The 21,867-nt window shown below is 39.1% G+C and overlaps 1 protein-coding gene across 4 annotated transcripts in view; it reads left to right on the top strand.

Moving 5' to 3' along the window:
- Positions 1 to 21,867, top strand: part of Arhgef6 (Rac/Cdc42 guanine nucleotide exchange factor 6) — a 112,028-nt gene that overhangs the window by 86,924 nt on the left and 3,237 nt on the right. For 3 of the 4 annotated variants that reach the window (XM_028776910.1, XM_028776913.1, XM_028776912.1), the window contains 12 exons: positions 1,564 to 1,702; positions 5,060 to 5,119; positions 7,299 to 7,445; positions 9,954 to 10,040; positions 10,799 to 10,877; positions 11,501 to 11,646; positions 12,734 to 12,859; positions 14,428 to 14,448; positions 15,567 to 15,660; positions 17,039 to 17,116; positions 19,199 to 19,298; positions 21,650 to 21,704. In XM_028776910.1, the coding sequence (XP_028632743.1) occupies positions 1,564 to 1,702; positions 5,060 to 5,119; positions 7,299 to 7,445; positions 9,954 to 10,040; positions 10,799 to 10,877; positions 11,501 to 11,646; positions 12,734 to 12,859; positions 14,428 to 14,448; positions 15,567 to 15,660; positions 17,039 to 17,116; positions 19,199 to 19,298; positions 21,650 to 21,704 (1,132 nt within the window). The remainder of the gene's footprint in view (positions 1 to 1,563; positions 1,703 to 5,059; positions 5,120 to 7,298; positions 7,446 to 9,953; positions 10,041 to 10,798; positions 10,878 to 11,500; positions 11,647 to 12,733; positions 12,860 to 14,427; positions 14,449 to 15,566; positions 15,661 to 17,038; positions 17,117 to 19,198; positions 19,299 to 21,649; positions 21,705 to 21,867) is intronic. The other variant, XM_028776911.1, reaches the window with a different exon arrangement.

Here is a 21,867-nt window from a genome sequence, read left to right as displayed (position 1 = left end):
TCCTCCTCCTCCTCCCCTTCCTTCCTTCCTTCCTTCCTTCCTTCCTTCCTTCCTTCCTTCCTTCCTTCCTTCCTTCCTTCCTTTCTTTCTTTCTTTCTTTCTTTTTTTTTCCAAGACAGGGTTTCTCTGTATAGCTCTGGCTGTCCTGCAACTCACTCTGTAGACCAGGCTGGCCTCGAACTCCGAAATCTGCCAGCCTTTGCCTCCCAAGTGCTGGGATTAAAAGGCGTGTACCACCAACCACTGCCCAGTGGAAGTTCTTGATAGGAAAGCTATGATACTAAAGCACTATTGCAGGATGGTGAACACGGAAAGACAGTAAGCTGGCAGAAACACTTAGCCTACTGAAGTCTGCTAGATGATATCTGATGAAAGCTTGGTGTTACATGGTAGAAGTAGGGGTGGGCAGGAATAAAAACACCCAAGGAAATCTGGAACTGGTTGAACATGTACAGATGACCAAGGGAGTTAAGTGGTCAAAGTAAACGTTTCAAATTAAGTCCCCTGGAAGTAGGTTCCTCTTTCTAATTGTATCTTTCTTCCATTTCCTTTCTTCCATTCCCTCTCCATCTTTTTGTATCTCTTCCTTTTCCTTCCTCCCTCCTCCCCTCCATTCCTTTCTTTCCATCTTTCTTCCTTTCTTTCCATCTTTCTTTCTTTCCTTCTTTCTTTTCTTCCTTCCTTCCTTCCTTCTTTCTCATCCTTTTTCTTTTTTTATTTCATTATTTTATACACCACTTCATTCTTCATCCCAATGTGCCCTAGAAGTCATTATGTCACTCATGCTGACCTCAAATTCCTGGAGTCTCTCCTATGTCCTTAGGGCTAGGACAGCAATCGCTACCACACCTGTTTCTCTCTATTTTTAAAAGTGTATATTGAATCGCCTTGCAGTCCCAACCCTCATAGATGGAGACAATCTGGAAGGGTACCAAAAGAGGAAGCAGAATGTGAGATTTATAGATTTATAGGGTTAGGGTCATGAAATATACTTGTATTTCCACTAAGATGCAGTCTTATGGGAGTGTTCAGATAACCTGCAGAACTGTACTCAGGTCTTAGGCAAAATGACTCTTTGCTTAGTCATACCAACACCCTGCTACCTGAATATAGCTTTTGGTTCTAGAAGAGCAGAGTAAAGTGAAATGGAGGGTTTACTCAGTTGTTAATCTTGGCATCAGACCAGCAAATAAGTAGAATGTTTGAACTGACAGAATGAATACTATTTTAACCTGAGATTGAGGTCATCTGATAGACTCTTCACCCTGTCACCTGGGTACAGAATCCTTAAAGGTGGGCAACTTGTGTTCATGCTATAGTACTATCCAAGGACAGAGCCTTCTCCCAAGTAGTTGCTCCATGAGTAAATGTTGAATGGGTAAATAGCAGCAGGGATCCCAGCTGTGGCCCCTCATCATCTGCCCTGTGCTGGCCACAGAGCTGATGACATCGGAGAGATGAATAATGGCTGATTTCACTGTGCAAAATATACTAACGCAGTAAATTAATACTTGACATCAGATATTTAGCAGTATTCAAAGTATATTCATTGTTTTTCTCTAGTGATGATCTAGAACGATTCATGGAAAATCAAGGTGCATCCAGCCCAGGTATCCTCATTTTAACAACAAGTCTCAGCAAACCATTCATGCGACTGGAAAAGTATGTTACTCTCTTGCAAGAACTGGAACGACATATGGAGGTAAGGAAAGGCAAGCTTTAGCAAGGTCTGCTACCAACTGGTGTCCTCAGCGCTGCACAAAGCAGATGGTCTGCTTCCAAATCAACTTTATTAAGAATACAGAAAACATCCTGGTGGTTTCAAATTCGACTTGATCAGCTCTTCTCTCTTTCTGGATGGTATCCCAGCATGCTTCTTTATGCAACAAAATAAGATATCCAGTTTTTTTTTCCTGCTACAAAGTTATCATTTTCCCACCCCCCTCCAGGCCTTGACCCTGTTGCTTCCCTCAAGGCCATGCTCATTTATTGACTTAGGTCAGTTGTCCTCAAACTGTGGGTTGCAATTCTTTCAGTGGTTGAACAACCCTTTCACTGGAATCACATATTAGATATCTTGCATATCAAATATTTACATTGTGATTCACAGCAGTAGTAAAATTATAGTTATGCAGTAGCAATGAAATAATGTTATGGTTGAGGGTTGCCACAACATGAGGAATGGGTAATAAAGGGTCACAGCATTAGGAAGGCTGAGAACTACTGACTTGGTTTTCTATTGCCAACTTGTCTGTAGATAACAATTCAGTGGCAATCAGATCTACAAATCTCTATTGTTTTGCAAACCAATGTCAAAAAAAATGAAGACCAAACCAAATAAAAGTAGAAGAAAATATATATAAAAAATGTTTGTTGTAGATGGGAACACTGTGGACATTGGATTTTCTGACTCTGGCACTCTTTAAAAATTATAAATGGATCCAATATTACTATCCACTGTTCATCAGTATGTTTACATCAAAGTCCACTCACATTTTGTTTAAAAATTTAAAATTTGCTTGTAATGATTGTAGTGCAACTCTTAATCTTTTCTAAAATTAGGAATTGCAACGGGGTCTGATAAGTGAGTCTGGGCACCCAAATCTTGTGATTTTAACACACGGTTCTTTCATGATCTGGCACTGGGTGTGGAGGCGTGGGTGGCAACGACTGTGTTTACCATAGTTGCTCTTCCTGTGTCTGGGGAAAGGTTTTGAGGTTTTAAAGGGGTTGATTATCTTTAAAGAAAAAGGTTACACGCTACTGTGCTTGTCAGCGTTTGTAAGTCTTAAGAGCTTGAGCTTGCTCTCTGTGTGAACAAAACAGTCTCAGGGTATTTGGACTGCCCTAAAGTTGGAGACAGTGGGGAGCTGCTGAGAAAAGGTTGCCAGAATGAAATTTCAATTGGGACTCTAGAAGGCATTGACCTCTGGATGCCTTTCCTTATGCTAAACCAGTTCACCAGATGGTTTGAGATTTGCCCCTCCTTCCTTATCACAAAAATTCAGAAACCAGTGGCCTCTGTTTGTCACTTGTCAGTGCTACAGCACAATGCTGCAGTACAAACCACTCCAGGAACACACAGTTAAGCTCCTCCTGCCTGCCTACCTGCCTGCTGGCCTTTAGCCCAGCCTCTGTTTGGTCACATTGCCTTTGACTCTTCCTTCAGATTGTGACCATCTGATGCTACATCCACCTTTCTGAGGAGTATACCACTGGGCCAGGCCCATCTGGATTTCTAATCACTTGTTAAAATAAGTTTACCATGAAAGAATACACACTAACTTTCCATGGACAATTCTGCCTGTGGCTTGAGTCAGATCTCTAGTCTGTTCTTCCATGTTTTCTACCTGAGGCTGGATGAGCAGAATTGGCCTTCTCTCTTCTTCAACTGAATCTGTGGGGTCAGTGCGTATACACTCCTAGGTGATGTATGCCTACCATGTCCTACCATATACCTCAACATTAGATGCACTACAGGGTCAGTAATGTGCCTCTGAGTAATTATTTAGTAATGATATTTATTATCAAATATTAATAATTTATTCTTTTTATTCATTAAAATAATTTTAAATTTAAATATATTTGATCATATTCTTCCCTTCCCCCAAGTCCACCAAAACCCTCTCTTCCTTCCTACCCACCCAACTTCAAGTTTTTTCTCAAAAATCAAACCCAAACCCTACAAAACCTAGATAACAAGATATAACAAGATACAATACCCTCCCTCTCCAGAGAAGAAAAGAAAAGAAAAGAAAAGAAAAGAAAAGAAAAGAAAAGAAAAGAAAGGCAGACCAAACTGTAACCTCATCGAAGTATACAAAGATCTGTGGAGTGCATTATTTGCTGGTCAGGGAAATTAGAAGTCTTACCTCAATAATGACATCTATTATGTTTTTACTAATACTTGATATGTTGTAAACTGTCTTAAAAGACAACTGTGCTTGGCTAGATTCTACAATGTGAATGTGTATATGTGTATGCATATATTAAAACATCATATTATATACCATAACTGTCGACAAATTCGATTGTCAATTCAAAAGAAAAAATAGCAGTAAACTTTAATTTTATGAGTGAAACAGTCAGTTGTATAAGTTAAGAATTCAAAAATAGAGCAGAATTTAGGATCTCAGTGCTTCTAGTAATTAAATGATTAAGAAATTGTCTGGGGCTGGAGAAGTAGTTCAGCAGTTAAGAGTGCAAAGGAGCCCAGCCCCCAATGCAGCTTGCTCACCACTGCCTGTAACTGTGGTCAGCTCTGATGGTACCCAAAGCCTCTGGCCTCCTCAAATATCTACACTCAGGTGCACATACACACTCTCTCATACCTACATCTAATTAAAAAATAAAAGAAATGTTAAAAGAATAAATAAAATTGCTTTTGGTTCATAGTTCTTTGAGTTTTTTTAAGATTTATTTATTTTATGTATATGAGCATACTGTTGCTGTCTTCAGACAAACTAGAAAAGGGCATCTGATCCCAAGTGGTTGCTGGGAATTGAACTCAGGACCTCTGGAAGAGCAATCAGTGCTCTTAACTGCTGAGCCATCTCTCCAGCCCCTCTTTGAATTTTAATACAGGTGTGGATTCATATAATTAACCACAGTCAAGATATAAGACAATTCCAACACACACACACACACACACACACACACACATTTCTGTTACATTATCCTTTTGTGGCCCCATCCATGGTGGCATCCAGTCTCCTCTAATGCTGTTTTTATTATTTATCTATTTGTAATTATTTTTTATTTTATATTGGTTATTTTTATTTATTTACATTTCAAACGTTGCTTCTCTTTCCCACCCCCCTCCCCTTTGCCTCTCAGAGTGTGCTCCTCCACCCACCCACCCACTCCCAGCTCATTTCTCCAGCATCCCCATATGCTTTTTTTGAGATTATAATATAATTATATCGTTTTTCTCCTCCCCCACAACCCTTCCATATACCCCTTCTAGCTCTCTTCCACTCATGGACTCTGCCCTCATTGACTGTTGTTATATACATATATGCACATGCTGACACTGTTTGTAAATGTATTTCTTTGACAGGACACTCATCCAGATCATCAGGATATTCTGAAAGCAATCATAGCATTTAAAACACTCATGGTAGGTGACATTCTCAGATTGTCCTTCTCTATTTTGTATACTTTGTTACTGAAAGAGTTATTTGTGTGTGATTTTCTTTCCTTAAGCAGAGGCCCTCTGGAGAGAAAGAATAAGCTCTGAGCACAGTAGCACTATGATTTGTTGCACTTGGTTTTGTTCTCCGCAAAGTATGCTTACCTATGAAAGGTTCCCAGGCTGAGGTTATAAAGCAATCACAGTTGAAAGCCTTGGCCACATTAAGCATTGATGTGTAGGTGGGGGTTTCCTTTTTTTATTTCTTTGCCTTTACCCCCATTGCACACCCTATGTCTGTATAACTTGTCATTCACTGATTGGCATCAATACTGAATTTCACTATTTGTGCCAAATGATGTGAACTTGTCTTTTGCATATGAAAAAGAAATCCTTCCTAAAAGGAAAAACACAGTGTACTAAAATGTAGTTGCTTAATATAGCCTGCTACGAGAGGTAGCTGTAATCTTGCATCTTGAGCATCAAGGTTAACCTATCTTATTGAACCTACTGATGCAAAACCTTTTGATGCTATTTCAGAAGGGAAAAAGTAACCTTTTATTTTGAGTAATGGGTTAAGTTTTGATGTATTTGACATTTCTAAAGCATTCTGTGGGATTTGAACCAATGTTCAGCTTTTGATCCTTGCTGGAAGGTTATAGCCTACTAATTCACCATCGATTTACTGTTAAAGGCAAGTAGCTGACGTGTCAGTGCTTAAAGAGAAAGTTGAAAATCAGGCAAGGTATTATGGGAAATTTGTTCTCATTGTTAGGAAAAAATCGTAAAAATACTAGCATTTTACATGGCTCAGTTTCATAGAACAGCTCACTCAAACCCATGGCATGGCATTTGTTGTAACTTACATTTTCTGTATTCATTCTATGTAAATGAATATAGAAGGCCTTTGAAAATTCAGGCAAGCAAACATTACAACAAATTCAAGTATCTGCCAGGCATGTTGGGGTATGCCTATAATACCACTACTTGGGAGGCTGAGACAAAAGATCCACTTCAAAGTCAGAGCCTCAGTTACATAGTGAGTTTGAGGCCAGCCTCAGCTGCACAAGACCCTGTCTGAACAACAACTACAAAAATACCAACCCCTAGTAAAAAACAAACGTGTCTCTTTTTTCTTGTGTTAAAAGTTGTTTTGATGGTGGTTATACATTTACTGTAAATATATGTGCTTTAAAAATCTGTAGTGTGTTTATTTCTTAAAGTCTTAGTTGAATGATATAACAGATTTTTATAGAAAAGCTTACTTCCAAAAAGAATTATATGCATTCATTTGGGTGCAGTAACATAATGACTCATTTGCTTAGACTTGTATTCACTTTGGAATAAGTACTGCTAAATTACTCCAAGATAACTTTAGTCTTCTGAAACAAGTTTTGTATCTCTCCATATTTTTCATACTCTGTATAGTATTGGCAAAGTGTTTCTTGATTTGAATTTCCCACTTAATCATGAAACCCACTTGTATCTATTTTCCCTAAACCGTTTAGGGATAAACATAACTTGAATATTTTACAAAAATTTCCTGTTGCTCCCTAAACAAAGTTGGGACACTGCATACATGTTTCATAATAAATTCAGTTTGATTCACTGTGGCATAAAATAAATAAATAAATAAATAAATAAATAAATAAATAAATAAATAATTTTGGCCATTCTCTGCATTCTCTGTTCTCAAAACTCTGGGGGTAATTTTGTTTGTTTTTCTTATCATCGAGTTGCTACTTTTTTGGAGAGTCAGCATACCTCATATAAATGAAGTTGCTTTGTAATTATGGCCCTATTTACCTATGGTAGTGAAGGGCTGATAGCTTTCCTGGCTCTAGTTGGTAGGAATCTGCTCCTTGTCTCTCCAGACTCCTCATGGGGAAGGAGGGAGAAATAAGCCCCCTTTTACCACTTTATCTTGATGATTTGGCAAACTGGAAATGGTCTCCTCTTCCTATGACTTTGAAATGCTAGAAGCTAGGTAGTGTATTGGTTTGTCTGAGAGGAGCACAGATGATCATAGGAATAAGAGCAATGGTTAACATGAGAAACGGGGATTCAAAAGCCATGACTCATTTTGAATTTGCTTTGGGTCTGAGAACTTTCCCGATCTCATCTCGTCCAAATCCCCATTGCATCATGCTCTGTTTGGCATCTGCAGGGCCAGTGCCAAGATCTGAGAAAGAGAAAGCAGCTGGAATTGCAGATCCTTTCAGAACCTATTCAGGCATGGGAAGGAGATGATATTAAGACTTTGGGAAATGTGATCTTTATGTCACAAGTAGTGATGCAGCATGGGGCCTGTGAGGTAAGTCCTTAGCATTGCTTCTTCCGGCTTTCATATTTCCCTTCCATTATTAGTCCTCATGTCAAGGTCAACCAGGGTAGTAGCAGAGGGAATGGAAGAGAAAGGGTAACTTTGAGACACATTTTGATGGTAATGGCAACAGAGAGGGATGGCTTATGGGATACAGAAGATGGCAAATATACTTTATACCTGTTAACTTTCAGAACAGCCTAGGAATCTCTGCAAAGCTGTCCTGTAAGTAGCTGTTAATGTACTATGGACGTGTAAGTGAGAGGTCAGGGTTAGAGAGATTTAAATGTCTCTGACAGATGTACCTTTCTAGGAAGTACATATCCATAGAGAGCTACAGCGGTTGAAAACAGATTATTTCTTTTAGGAAGAGGCCACAGTAGGGGACAAAGGTTGATCATGTCACCTGGTATGATTTATTGGGTGTTAGAGTTGTCTCCCTCCTCCATAACACCTTTCTATACCCTCTGACATGCTTGTGGCAGAGATTCATTACTATGGGTTAATAAGCAATCTCATTGAAAATGTAGACACCCTGGGGAAGGTTAAAGCAGTGAGGGTAACTATTAGTCATTCGCATCTTTGGGATAAAATCCTTGGATGAAAGGAGGAGGAACCATTGAAAAGAATTGAAAAGAATTGGGGGTTATGGTGTCATTCAAATTCCTGGAGGAACACTTGAAAGTGGCCAGCAAGCTGAGTGCTATGGAAGGTTCAGAGGTCAAGGAATGTGAGGACCAAAAAGAAGCCATTGGATTTTGCTAGAAGGCAGTTATTGATGACTTTGAGAGAGCAGTGGGAGAGTGCAGTTAGGGAGGGATCAATGGAGAGGAAATGAAGGCAGGGAGTAATTTGGCAATAAAATGTCAAGTAATGAGATATTATAAGTGAGGAACCACATGGGGTGCACAAGGTCCTTAAGATAGCGATAAGCATATGTTAAATACAAAAGAAGAGAACCCAGTAAAACTGGAGAGGCTGCTGAAGAAGGTCAATGTTTGTGGAAGGAAAACGAGGCTAGAGAAAGATCTGACAGAATAGTGGTTGTTCTAACAGTTAGGTCTGATGCTTTACTCAAGTGGAAAGGAGAAAGAGGAGACAGCCATGAGGATAATTGTGAAATGGAATTTTCATGTCTACTAACTGTGACTCTGTTAAGGGGATCAAAGAAGCCCTCATGTGTTAAGTTTACTTTAGTGCAATCAAAATAAATGTAGTTGACAAATGACACATTATAATATATCTTAAAAGAGATAGAAGAGAGGATTTCCTTTCATTTAAAAGCAGTTTATAAATTCATTCATCCATCCATCCATTCATTCATTCTGTATAAAGCACACATGTGGAGGTCAGAAGACAACTGGTAGGAGTTGGTTCTCGTCTCTACCACATGGGTCCTGGGGATCAAATTCAGCTCTTCAGATAAACAGATTTGCTTAACAGACAAGTCTTTACCCAGTGAGCCATCTTGCTGGCCCTGTAAAGGATTTTGTGTGTGTTCATCATGAAAACATGATGAAAGTTTAAGACAATAGATATGTTAATAACTTGGATTTGGTCATTATATAATGTGTACAAAAATTGAAATGCAATATTGTTTCTTATAAATGTGTACAAATATCTTATGTACCAATGAAAACACCCACAAAATTGGGCTGGGGTAAATAGGTAGTGGAAGAATGTGCATTTAGTATGCATGAGCCTTTGGGTTGGATTTTAAGTATCATTCATGAGACAAAATAATCTAGACCATTTTTTTAAAAAAATGTAAAATGTATTTATTTATTTGTCTTGCATGCCATACTGAAACTATATCTCTCAATATGTATGTGTGTATGCACTTATCCATATATGTGCATTTGTGTAGAGAAGATAAATGTCTTCCTCTCTTACACTCCAATTTTGTTTTTCATTGAATCTGTAGCTTACTGATTTTGTCTAGACTGGCTAGCTAATGAGCTCCTCAGGTCTAATTGCCTACGACCCTGTACCATTCAGCATCTTGGTAATAGATGCTTGCTGCTATGCTCAGCGTTTACATGTTTGCTAGCAATCCTAACCCAGCTCCACATGCTTGAACAGCAGGTACTTTATCCATTGAGCCTATAATTATTCTAGTATTAATGATTAGAAATAATTTAATGACTGTGAATATTAACAGACCATAAATTTCTTAGCTGTTGAAAGTTGTTTCACTTTGCTCCTATTTAAAGCAGTTATATTTTAGTTTTGTGAACTTTGAGAGACTTACTTTGTGTCCAGGACTAGCATGTCACACTGGTGCATTATCTATGTGGGCTCTTATACTCACTCACATAGTCAGGGACTAATGTACACACTTATTTGATGCTTTTGAGCTGGCTATCTTTTAACAACTCCCTGCAGATGCTCAGGTTGATGATTATGTAAGGTCTGGTTTTCAAAGGAGTGATTTCAGATGGTCTTAATAAAAGCACTCCAATTTCTGTTCCCCCTTTCATGATCTTTACTCTACTTCAGGAAAAAGAGGAACGATATTTTCTGCTGTTTTCAAGTGTCTTGATAATGTTGTCTGCAAGTCCTCGAATGAGTGGCTTTATGTATCAGGTGAGTAGATCTGTATAAAATAGATTATCAAAGGGCAGATGAGAACAGGATTCTGTTCAGATGTGATATATGCACCATGATATTAAAAGCTCGGGCCTTCAAAAGCAGAATGTTTTGACCCTTCATCATAGTGAAACAGCTTGTAAGAACAGATAGTTTTGAGATCAAAGACCTTTGTATTAGTAGAATCCTGCTCTGGCTATCTGCTGTTCTACTTACAAGCTAGGTCTCCAGTTGTATAAATAGAAATCTAAGTCTAATTGAATAAATTAGCAGCAACAGTATACAGACTCATATTATTACTGCTGAGAAATACACAGCTGGCATTTGATCCTGTGACTGTAATTGCAGCCATGTTTTATGATTTGGGTTTGTAAAATGCCAATCCGTAAATGCCTTAGGGAATGAAACCTCCTTTAGGCTGTTCCCAAAATGTAGACCATTATGCTATGATTCTCTGTTCTAAGTGGTCAGAGCCATTACTCCCTTTCATAAAATGTGAGCCTTCGCTTTTCAATTCATAGGAAAATAAGTTAGAAAGTCAACCGTTTTGTAAATCATGAGCTTAGGGTTTAAGGTGTATTAGCTGAAGGCACATTTCTCCCTTGCTTTCTTATCTGATTAAAACCTAGACTAGAGAAGCCTTATCTCTTGTCAGACTAGTGAAATATGTCTTGCCATGTGATTCCTGAGAGGATCAAAAGTCTGAGAGAAATATGTACAATCATAGAATTAATAGGAAGACTTTTTTCTGCTAGGGAAAAATACCAATAGCAGGGATGATGGTGACCAGATTGGATGAAATTGAGGGGAATGATTGCACATTCGAAATCACAGGTGGGTCATTTTCTCCTTTTCATGTAGCTACTTCAAATCCTTTTTGGAATAAAGTGGAATTCAAACAAATAAATGCTATTATTTTTCCCCTGTGTAGGTCATCAGCAGGTTTTATGGGGATATGGCAAAGCCCATTCCATCCTCCAAAATAACTAGAGTAGCCCCATAAAGCCAAAAGGCTTCCTGGTCATTTAATAGCCCCAGCTTTGCCATTACTTTCTATCTTCTCTTGCTTAAGAGCTACTTATAAGAGCTGGAGAATAACAAATGCGACTGACTTTCTCCTCTGTCATATGGTTCATGGTGGCCAGGAAGCCAAAGGTGCAGCCTTCTATCCACGCTTCACCAAGATATAAACCAGCAAGGCTTGATTGTGTTCTAAGAAGCCATGCAACTTTCTATACAAATTGAACAAAATGCCCAGGCTTCATAATTCTCCTTGACATTGTCCCATTTGCCAGGCCTCTGTAATTTACCTGTAATGGCTGCACTTCTACATGGATGTTTCAGATTGCTAGTGTGTTTGTTGTTTGGTTTTATAGTATGTCTAAGATTCTACAAAGTATGTTTGTGAGACAGATCCTTGCTTTTGGTTCCTAAATGCTCATAATTTGGTGATACAGGTAGCACGGTAGAGAGAATTGTGGTCCATTGCAGTAATAACCAGGACTTCCAGGAGTGGATGGAGCAGCTGAATAGACTGATCAAAGGACCAGCCTCTTGCAGTTCATTGTCTAAGACCTCCTCCTCATCGTGTAGTACGCATTCTGTAAGTAGTCCATTGGGATTGTTTGCATTATTGAAGTATTAGGATTATTGGAGGTTTCTTCTTTTTCCTGTCAGACTTTGCCTACTAAAGATTTCTAAAAATCAGCAGCAAGCATGCCGTTTGACTTCGAGTGGTCTCTATAGAGTTTGAAGTACAGTTGAACTTCACTGATTCTGATTGCTCATCATTGTGAGGCCCATTGAAATTAACAAAACATTTCTCTTAGGTGTAGGTGCTTTTGGTCAGAGTCTTAAGGCACTCCAGCTAACTACTATCCAAGTGTTGCCTACCAAAGGCCCTTCTAAAGTGTTTTAATTACAAACAAGACTTATTTGTTTTATAACTGATGTTCTCATAATAATCATGTGCTAAAGCAAAGCAGGGATCTCACTTCCCTGAGTGCTTGAACGACTCCAAGTAATCTCAGTCATCCTCCCTCATCTGCTCAGTAACTTGCATGGAAGGGAAGCTTTTAGCATTGCCGTCCTCTGAGTTCTCAGAAACCAAGAACTTGTGGAATTGGAATTAGTGAGATATCACTGTACTTGCTGGGTGAAACGGACGCTTTCCTCTGTTGTCTGTTAACACTCAAACCTGCAATGCCAACATTCCTATTTTGGGTGCTGTGTGTGTGTTTTGGTGGCAGATCACAGGCTTTGGATTCAAGTCTTGTCTTTGTCAATTCCTAGCCAGTTACTTTACTTCACTGAGTCTGTCATCGTAGTTTAGTTGGATGAAATAATCCATTTAGATTCTAAGTGAGTGCCAAACACTTCGCTGAACCTTCAATGGTTTCTGTTCTTCCACTTTCCTCCTTTACAGAGGATACATTTCTGCCTTAAATGAAATTGCAGAAAAGAGAAGACAGGATCATGGGACACCAAGTCTATTTAGTGCTGTTGCTTAGAGACCACAATAACCTTATGTAGAAACTGTCAGTTTTCCAATTTGACACTTTCCCTATTCCACATCCACTTTTTCATGTCTGGCTTTGCTCTCCAATGAAGCTATTGTCATTTTCTCACTGTGTGGTACCAGGTCGGGTTCAGATGGCAGATTGCCAGCATCTCATGAGACATTTTCCCAGTCTTTTAGCTCTACCGGACAGCCCCGAGGACCCTTGGAGCCTCCTCAAATTATAAAACCGTGGAGTTTAAGTTGCCTACGACCTGCACCTCCACTTAGACCATCAGCAGCACTAGGTTATAAAGAGGTAATTTTGCTATGTATGGTATAAAATGCTTCTGACAAGCTAATTTTGGAGCTTACTACAAATAGTTCAGTGAGAATATGCTAGAATTTATGGTAGTGTATATATATATATGTGTGTGTATATATATATGTATATATATATATATATGTATATATATTATCTTGAATTGCTAGATTCAGTGATTGTTTTTTAATTTTGCATTTCTCTGTTCTCCATATAAACACATTGATAGAACTGAACAGTCCAAGTACACTGCCTGTTTCTTTAGTTTTTTTCTTTAAGTGTCTCTGTTGTCTCTCTACGAAGAGAGAATAATTCTTTAGATTAGCTAACTATGTACACACATCTCAAACAAGAAACACATCTTTGGAAGTTGCATTTCTAATCAAATATCCAATTCTGCATTTTATAGCATGTTAATCAGTGAAGCCCAATCATTAAAACATCATGAGACCAACGCATGTGTCTCAACCATGAAAGCAGTGTTTGCTGTAGTGGGAAGGATAGAAGAATATAATGAAAGAAATGTCTTTTTTACGGAGAGGCTTCTCAGTAGCAACTTCCTGCACAGGGCATTTGGTATCTGCCAAGGGCGGTGTGGCTGATTCTCTGCTCTCCAAGTGTAGTCAAGGAACGTCAGTCAATCCCTTAACCACACAGTATTCATTACCTTTTTCATCCAGTGAGGTTTTCCCCTTTTACTTATTTCTACTTATTTCATATTTCAGAAAAGATGCTCATTTATTAATAACTACTCTTTAGGTCTTGTTGTATGAAGAGTAAGTTGCTGACGGTTATGAAATGCACCTTAGGATTTGGATGTAAATACAGTGTTTTTACAAATTCTGTTCGGTGTGCTTTGCTACTGGAGACTTTGCTCCGTTTTGAGTATATTTTGGTGTGAGCAACCATGCTTTTGTTGCCTCTGTCTCTAAGTGCAAAATTGAACAATATATAGACAATGAAGGATTTTTTAAACCTTTCAACTTGCGTGATAGACATGATTCTTGAGCATACGTTTTTTTTTTTTAATGTAACTCTATTCAGAATTTGGGCAGGAAGTGGTCCTGCAGATTTGCTTTGAAATTGGCCTGCAAGCATTCAGTTTTCTTTTATTACTTAAACCAGGAGTGCCAATTCATAGTGGCCTATCCCCATTTTTAATAATGGACATTTTGCAACTGTCAGTTACTAAATTCATACCAAGGCTAACTCTGAAGGGTGAAGTTAACTTTAATCCTACACATAACTAATCTATTAAAACTAAGGCATGATCACTTTGTTTCTGCTGGGGAAAGAGAGTTATTAATATGTTCTTGCTATGTCCTGTGCGTTTTGGTGATTTTTTTCAGCATTTTTAATTCTGTAGAGAACTGGATTCTTTGGACTTTTGCATGAGGGCATTGCATCCGAGGCTAATGTGGGAAATGTGGCGGTATTCTTTCTGTGTAATTGATGATAACACTAACATTTCAAATGTTGTTTTAGAACTATTGATAAATGGATGTGGTCATTATAACCATCGACCTCTCACGCTCATCTTCTCTTTCTTTACATATTCATTTTAGAGGATGTCTTATATCTTAAAGGTAAGGGTAGAACAATGACATCTTAATGTCGTTGTGCTGTAATCTTTGGTGAATGAAGCTTTCCTTTATGCTTGTTTTGTCGCTTGCTATAATTGGTGGCTAAAATGTGAAGATGCAAGTCTGATGTGTAAGTATTTCCTTAAAAAGCAGGCTTGTGTTTGGTCCTTGTAAAATGTTGTCACTTTATATATCGTACCTTTAAAATGCTCATTTTCCCTATGTTTTTAATGCTAGCTTTCCTTTCATTTTTTTTTCTTAAATCACATGTGGTTTTCATGTTTGCCTCCTTTTAAGTTTAAATGGAGCCACTGTGGTTAAGTGAAGGCAATTAAAGTCTTTGTCCTCTATATTTTACAATACTAGTTATTCCTCATGTATCAGATAAATACATAGATATATAGATTCTGGACAATATGGAATATCAGAATAGTATATTGGGATTCTGAATGTTCCAATTTGTTTACTTGCATATTAACATTGAATAGATTTTTTAATGTCACAAAAAGCAAAGTCACTAAATTTCATCTTTATTGTGCACTAATTAAAGATGTGGTTTGGCTATATGAGCCTACTTTATTTATCAGGAAACCCTTCGTGAAATTCTCCTCTTCAAGAAAATAAATGTCTCTTCAACTTAATTTTCCCATCTGACTGATAGGAATTATAGTTTCCTTTGTAGGGCTACTGCTTAGCAAAACTTATTCAAGCAGTTTTAAACTCTTAGAACTGTTCTATCAGTTTCATCACTTAATTCACTTAAACTATCCATGGTGAGTATAAACCAAGTAAAGAATCCTGGTACTCTCCTGGGATCAAAATCCCATTACTTCTGCTGCAGATGGTACCCTATAGGCACTGACCCTCCTGCTCAGTCTGCATCCTTCTCCATTCTTATTCTCATGCCTGTGGCGACTGAAAGTGGAATGTCATTGCTTGTGCTTTGTTGAACCTTTCTGAATTTACTGGAGCCATTTATAGTTTGTGTGATCTAAAATCCTGACCCTTCCCTAATGGATGCTATCGCGATGAGAGATGTATTCCGATTCATTTTATTTGCTTTATTTTCATTCGTATTTGGAAAAGAATGTTAATTCATGGAGAAACTATTACCCTTACAGGAATCTAGTAAGAGCCCCAAAACGATGAAGAAGTTTCTTCACAAAAGAAAGACGGAGAGAAAAGCATCTGAGGAAGAATACGTGATTAGGAAAAGTATGTGTTCTGTACTTTTGCAAAGTTATTTATGAGTGAACTAACATGAGAATTTTTAAAAAGCAGATAATTAGAGCAGTTTGTTCTTGGCATCATCTGTTGTAAAAAAAATACACAGAAGACGTGGTCACTTCTAAGACTTCTGAATAAGCTGCCTCCTGCTGCACTTCCTGCTGACTCTGATAGACACCAATCTGTACCATCGTGCTGCAGAACACTTCACCCCACCTGGTTTAGATCCCCCAATGGTACCCATTTGCTATGGACACTTTTTTTTCTCTAGATTTCTGATGCCTGGAATATTTTTCTGAACAGATAGACCAAATGGACCTGAGGGCAGAAAGGTGTTCTGGAAGTCTAATGCTCAGAGATGTTCTCAGTTGCCCATGGAGTCAGCCTACTAACATCAGGAAACAGTGCTTTATTTAGGAGCTGACTACAAAGCCAGCCAGTCAAGCGATATGTCTGTATTTGACTATAAAATTGTGAACAAGAGAACTTTGGGACATACATGAAGACGTCAGTGATGTAGCAGCACTGCATATATCAGTTGCAAGCATAGTTTAGTTAAATCTTTCCTGTGGCTAGGGACATAGCTCAATTCATAAGAGTGCTTGCCTAGCAAGCACAAAGCCCAAAATTTGATCCCTAGCACCATATAAACTAGGCATAGCCCCATGTGCTTCTAATCCCTGTTTGGGAGGTAGAGGTAGGAGGATCAGAACTTCAACTCCATCCTCAGCTACATAACGAGTTAGATGTATCCCTGGGCTATATGAGAGTCTGATATAATATAATATAGTATAATACAATATAATATAATACAATATAATATATGATATATATTAAAATTATATCTGTGCTGAACTTCAACTTCTGAAGCTCCAACCCCACTTTCACCTAATCTTATTAGAGGAGCATTGCCGTCTGAGTATTTAAAGACTGAATTGGGGCGATGATGAGTGATATGCTGGCTGATTGAGAAGATGGGTGGGGCCAATAGGGAAAGGCTCGTAAAGAAGACAAGCCTTGAAATTTAACTGATAGAAAGACTTTGGTGTATTGGATGAGAGTTGGAGCCAGCACTAAGCCCATTGTCGTCATTTTAGCCTTCAAGAGTTGATTAATAAAACCATTATTAGTTTAGAGTTCTGAACTTTAGAAGCAACACTCCTTCCCCACCCCCCTCCCCAGTACTGACCCCAGAACTCTCAGGGTTACTCTTGATGTCAGTCATTCTTTGGCCTCGTGGGTTTTGAACAATTTTTTTCCTGCCTTTCAGAAACACTGTGAACCCTTGGCAGTGATGGGCACAACATCATTTTGAGTGTTCAGGGTCATATATGTAGCAAAAGTAATTACTGATTAAATTTGACAGGTACTGCTGCCCTGGAAGAGGATGCTCAGATTCTTAAGGTGATCGAAGCTTATTGTACCAGTGCCAGTTTTCAACAAGGTAATGACTCAATTAAAATTTGCTACACTACTTTTGCTAATGAATGGGGTTTATTCTGTTTCTTAGGAAAAGAAAAAAACTTCAATACAGATCGGATTTGCAGGGTGTGGAGAGCATGTGACTCAATGCAGAGCAGGGTGCAGGAGTGAATCTTTCAGATAAGGTGTTTTAGCTCCTGGGTGGTTTGTTTCTGAACTGTTGCTTTTCACCCAGAGAGAAAGAGATGCAAGAGGGAAAACGTTGAAGGTGATAGAAATGAGAAAAAAAATTTTTTAAAGTCACTCTCTTTTTGATCTACACAGATACCTCCCCCAGCACTAGTTAGGAATTAAAGAGCCCAGAGAGTTCCTGTGTTTGCGAACTGATGCTAATCTCGTCTTATAGGCAGACTAGGAAAGGAAGTCAGAATACTATCTCTCATCAGCTATGTGCTGAAGTGAGCGATGCTTCATCAGACTTAGGTTTCAAAGTTGCTCTGAAAATCTGGAAATGTAGCTACACGGCTGACATGCCTTACAAATGTCTCAAGGAGCTGTAAGATGAGGGCATTTGCCTAAACAGCTTTCAGGTTATACCCTTGAAAGCTAGATGATGCCTTCTGGCAAAACCTTGTGTTTTTCTCAGTCCAGGCCACGTAAATTATCTATTTTGTTTTCTCTCATGACAGACTTTATGTCATTACTGATGTAGCCCCTTTAGAAAGCTTCTCACATCTGCACAGAGAATGAATGTCCCCCAGTGCTGTATTTTTCACAGCTGCTGACCAGCTGCTTACTTGGTATGAGAGGGATTTCGTAAGAGACTGCCTTAACACAAAGTAACACATCTCACAGGCCGTCACAAAAGGAAAGCATTTGATGTGGAAATCAATACATTTCACTGTGAACAGGGACACTGCATCACAGATGCAACCTGGCTGCAGCTTCTGGTATGCTTGGTTCTAATAAGTTTTGATGAGCTGGGAGAGGAAAGTGAGAGAAGTTTTTCTTGTGAAAGCCAGGATGGAGATGGGGATGAAGAGACACCTGAAGAGCATCCCTCATATAAAATCTGACCTTATCTCGCCACTGGGCCACTTGTTTTTCTAGTTGTAGAGTCAATCCATGTACTCAGAGGTAAAAGCTCAGGCATATGATCTGCCCTAAAGAAGACCAGTTTTGTTCCTCCGACTTCTCTTATACATGTGGAAAGTATCTAATGTCCTGCTTGGCACTCAGATATGGTCAACATTTCAGCATCATAGTGGGCTATCTTACCCCAGTCTAATGTTCTGTTTCCCTAGAACTGACTGCTCTTGGCTTACTGTATACATTCTTTTATCCATCTATTTATCTTCTGCATACTGATTGAATACTTATGAAGAGCCAGTCTCTGAACACGCAAACAAATCTTACCCCTGGGGAGATAGGAATGGTCAAATAAAAGCAGTGAATGTTTACGTCTATGAAGGATACTATCCCAAAACAGTGATCTACACAGTGATCTAGACAGACCAAAGGTTACATCCCTGAATCCAGAGAGAAAGGATCTAGATTACCAGGCTGTAGAGACAGTGTGGGCAGAGAGCAGTGAAGACATCTGAGTTTTGTTGCTGGTATGATAAACTCCCAGTTCCACTGTACCCACCACCAAAATAGCTTTCGACTACTCTGCATTTCCTAAGGCCTGCAGAAGAAACGAGTGCTGCTTCTGAAGCCATTTCACCATGTTGTACCCCAGGACAGTGCTGCTCTCGGCCCAATCTTTACTGAAATTAATGAATTCCCAATGATCATGGGATATGGTGTGTGACTCGTAGAGGGATGCAGAGACTGAGTGATCAGGGATGAGCTCTTTACTCTGGGAAAGGGAAAAGAGAAAAGTCTGGGGCTCCTATCACATCTTGAAGATCAAATAATGTCATTTGGTCATTTAGAACCCCCTCCCCCCAAATCAGGAAAATGTAAAAGTGGCACACTCGCCCTTTGATTACAAGGACATGAACATCACTGCTGTAACTACAGTGGATAGGGACAAAGACTTAGGACAGCCTCTGATAATAACTCCCTACCCCCCCTCACATGACATGATCATCACTTACAGGTACTCGTAAAGATTCTGTTCCACAAGTACTACTCCCTGAGGAAGAGAAACTCATTATTGAAGAAACCAGAAGTAATGGGCAGACCATCATTGAAGAGAAGTGAGTAGAGTGTCCCTTTCTTGACATGTTTGGGGCCTAAAGTAGGAATGACAGGTTGTCTTAGGGCTTCTGTTGCTGTGATACAACACCATAACCATGAACAAGTTGGAGGAGGAAACTCTTTATTTCACTTACAAGTCAGGTCACACTCCAACACTGAGGGAAGCTTTGGAAGGAACTCAAACAAGAGGGGAACCTGGAGGCAGGAGTTGATGCAGAGGCCATGGAGGGGTGCTGCACATAGTCCTGGCTTGAAGGGCCTTCAAGGACTCTTCCTTCACCTCCCTCTTCCTGGTCCTTATTTTCCTCTACAAAGAGGGACCTCACTGCTGAGTATACACTTGAAGGGTCCTGAGAAGCAGAAGGAAAAGCAAGCAGAAGCAAAGGGCTGGAAGCCTCGTGCTCCTCTGTGCAGTCAGCAGCTTCCCAGCACCAGAGATCTCCACACACATGTCTGAAGATACCCAGAAGGCCTTAGCACCAATTTGCCTGCCCGCAGCATTACTGTTCACATCTTTCAGTCAGAAGCTCAAGTTTCCCACAGTTGACCTCTTATAAAGTCCTAAAGTGATCTGGTGGAAAAGCATCACTTGCACAGAGGAAGAAAACAAGGTTCAGGAAAACTGTGCCTATGGCCCAACTTGCACAGTATCATGGGAGTCAGGTTAAATACCTTCTAGCTCATAAAGAAGCATGAAGTAGCCAGAAACCTCACTCTTTTATACTTGAGTTATTTCTGGAGTCAGGCCTGATTTTGCATAGGACATTGCCTTTCTCAGCACTTGTCATAGTGGATATGTTTCCATGCCTGCTCTATGCTAAAGCCCTAGAGAACAAGCTAGAGACCAAGTTCTGCTCGCACTTTGCTGTGTATTGTCAGTGTCACCCTGGGCTACCGATTCCACCTCTCAGAGTTTGTTTTCCTCGTCTGTAAAATGGGAATGATGGAAATACTTTCTGAGTTGTTTTGTGATCAAATATAATAATTATAAAGGTTAGCACTCAAAAAATTTATGCCCATGTATAGTAATTATTGTTATTAAGAACATCATTATTGATGTAGTAGTCATTCACCAGCCTTGTGACGGCCTTAAGGAATTTAGTATTATCTTTATTTCATATGTAAAGAAAGCAAGAGGCACAAGAAGGAAACTGGTTACACAAGTTCAGAGTGATAGTAAGTAACAGGATTGAAACTACAACCTAGGGCCTGAAGAGATGGCTCAGCAGTTAAGAGCACCAGCTGATCTTTCAGAAGACGACACATGTTGGGCAGCTAGCTCAAAACTGCTTGTAATTCCAGCTCTAAGGGGTCTGGCGCACTCTTTTGGCCTCCTTGAGTACCTGCATTCACATGCACATAAACACACACATCAATCATAAAAGTTAATCTTTAAAAAATCCCCAACTAAAATCCAGTTCTGTAAGTTCCTTGAGTTGAAAAAAAAAATCAAGAAGCAAAGAATGCTACCACTAACCAGGGAACTTATTCATTTTTTTAAAATGATTTTTTTAATGTCCTGAGTCTCTGTTATGTGAGGTTAACTAAATGAAAAGGGCAATACCATAGCATGGCTATTGTCACGTACATAGGGTCTTGTGATAGCTTTAATTATATTGTAAGTAATATTTATTCCTACTCTAAAGCTGCAGCAATAAAGCCATAGGATAGGACTCTTAAAAATTGAACTCACAAGAGCAGAGAGTAGACTAGTGATTACCAAAGGCTTGGAGGAGTAGAAGAAATAGGTGGTGCTAATAGAAAAACCCTATACTATTCAATTCTATAATATGATAGGTAAGTTTTAGTCTATCAAACATGCTGCATAGTGACTATAGTTAATAATAATATCTTTTATATAGAGCTTAGTGTGTGTTGTTCTCAATACACACACACACTCATAGATAGTAGGTATGTGATCATCACATGTGGTGATAGTTGTGATAACTTCATTTATGGCATAATTTCATAAGACAAACACACCAAAGCACCGTGCTGTATACTTTAAATATATAGTTTTTAATTTGTCAACTATATCCTGAAATTGAAAAGAAAACAATTTTTATGGTCGTTATCTGTTGTTTTCTGACCACACAAGCTAGGAGTGGGAAGAGAAGTGGGCAGCATAGAAATGATACTGTAACATAGCATTGAAATGGGCATGATGTGTGATCAGAGTTTTGCTCCTATGAAGAGAAAGAGTGTGGACCATCCACAGTAGGGATACTCCCCATCAGGTAGAAACCCCACTGATACCTCCATCTCTGTATTTATCGAGAGTCGTAGATTGCTTATTGATCAACACTTCAGTACCAACCATTCATTTGTGAATTTTCTCTGTATACTTTAGGAGCCTTGTTGATACTGTCTATGCCTTGAAGGATGAGGTCAAGGAACTGAAGCAGGTAATGCATTACCAAAAGTTATCTTCTCAGATGATAGAATTGCTCTGTCTTCTTTGCCACTGGGAGATGGTTTCGGGAAGAGCCCAGGAGCAGGTACTAAGGGAGAGTTGGTGTTTAATTTGTGGTATCAGGTGGGTTTTATTTCTTTTACCATTTGGCCTTG

Source organism: Grammomys surdaster, unplaced genomic scaffold (genome assembly GCF_004785775.1).
Source record: "Grammomys surdaster isolate TR1022 unplaced genomic scaffold, NIH_TR_1.0 274, whole genome shotgun sequence".
Taxonomy (NCBI): Eukaryota; Metazoa; Chordata; class Mammalia; order Rodentia; family Muridae; genus Grammomys; species Grammomys surdaster.
Note: the sequence above shows the minus strand (reverse complement) of the source record. Positions and strands in the feature narration are given on the sequence as shown.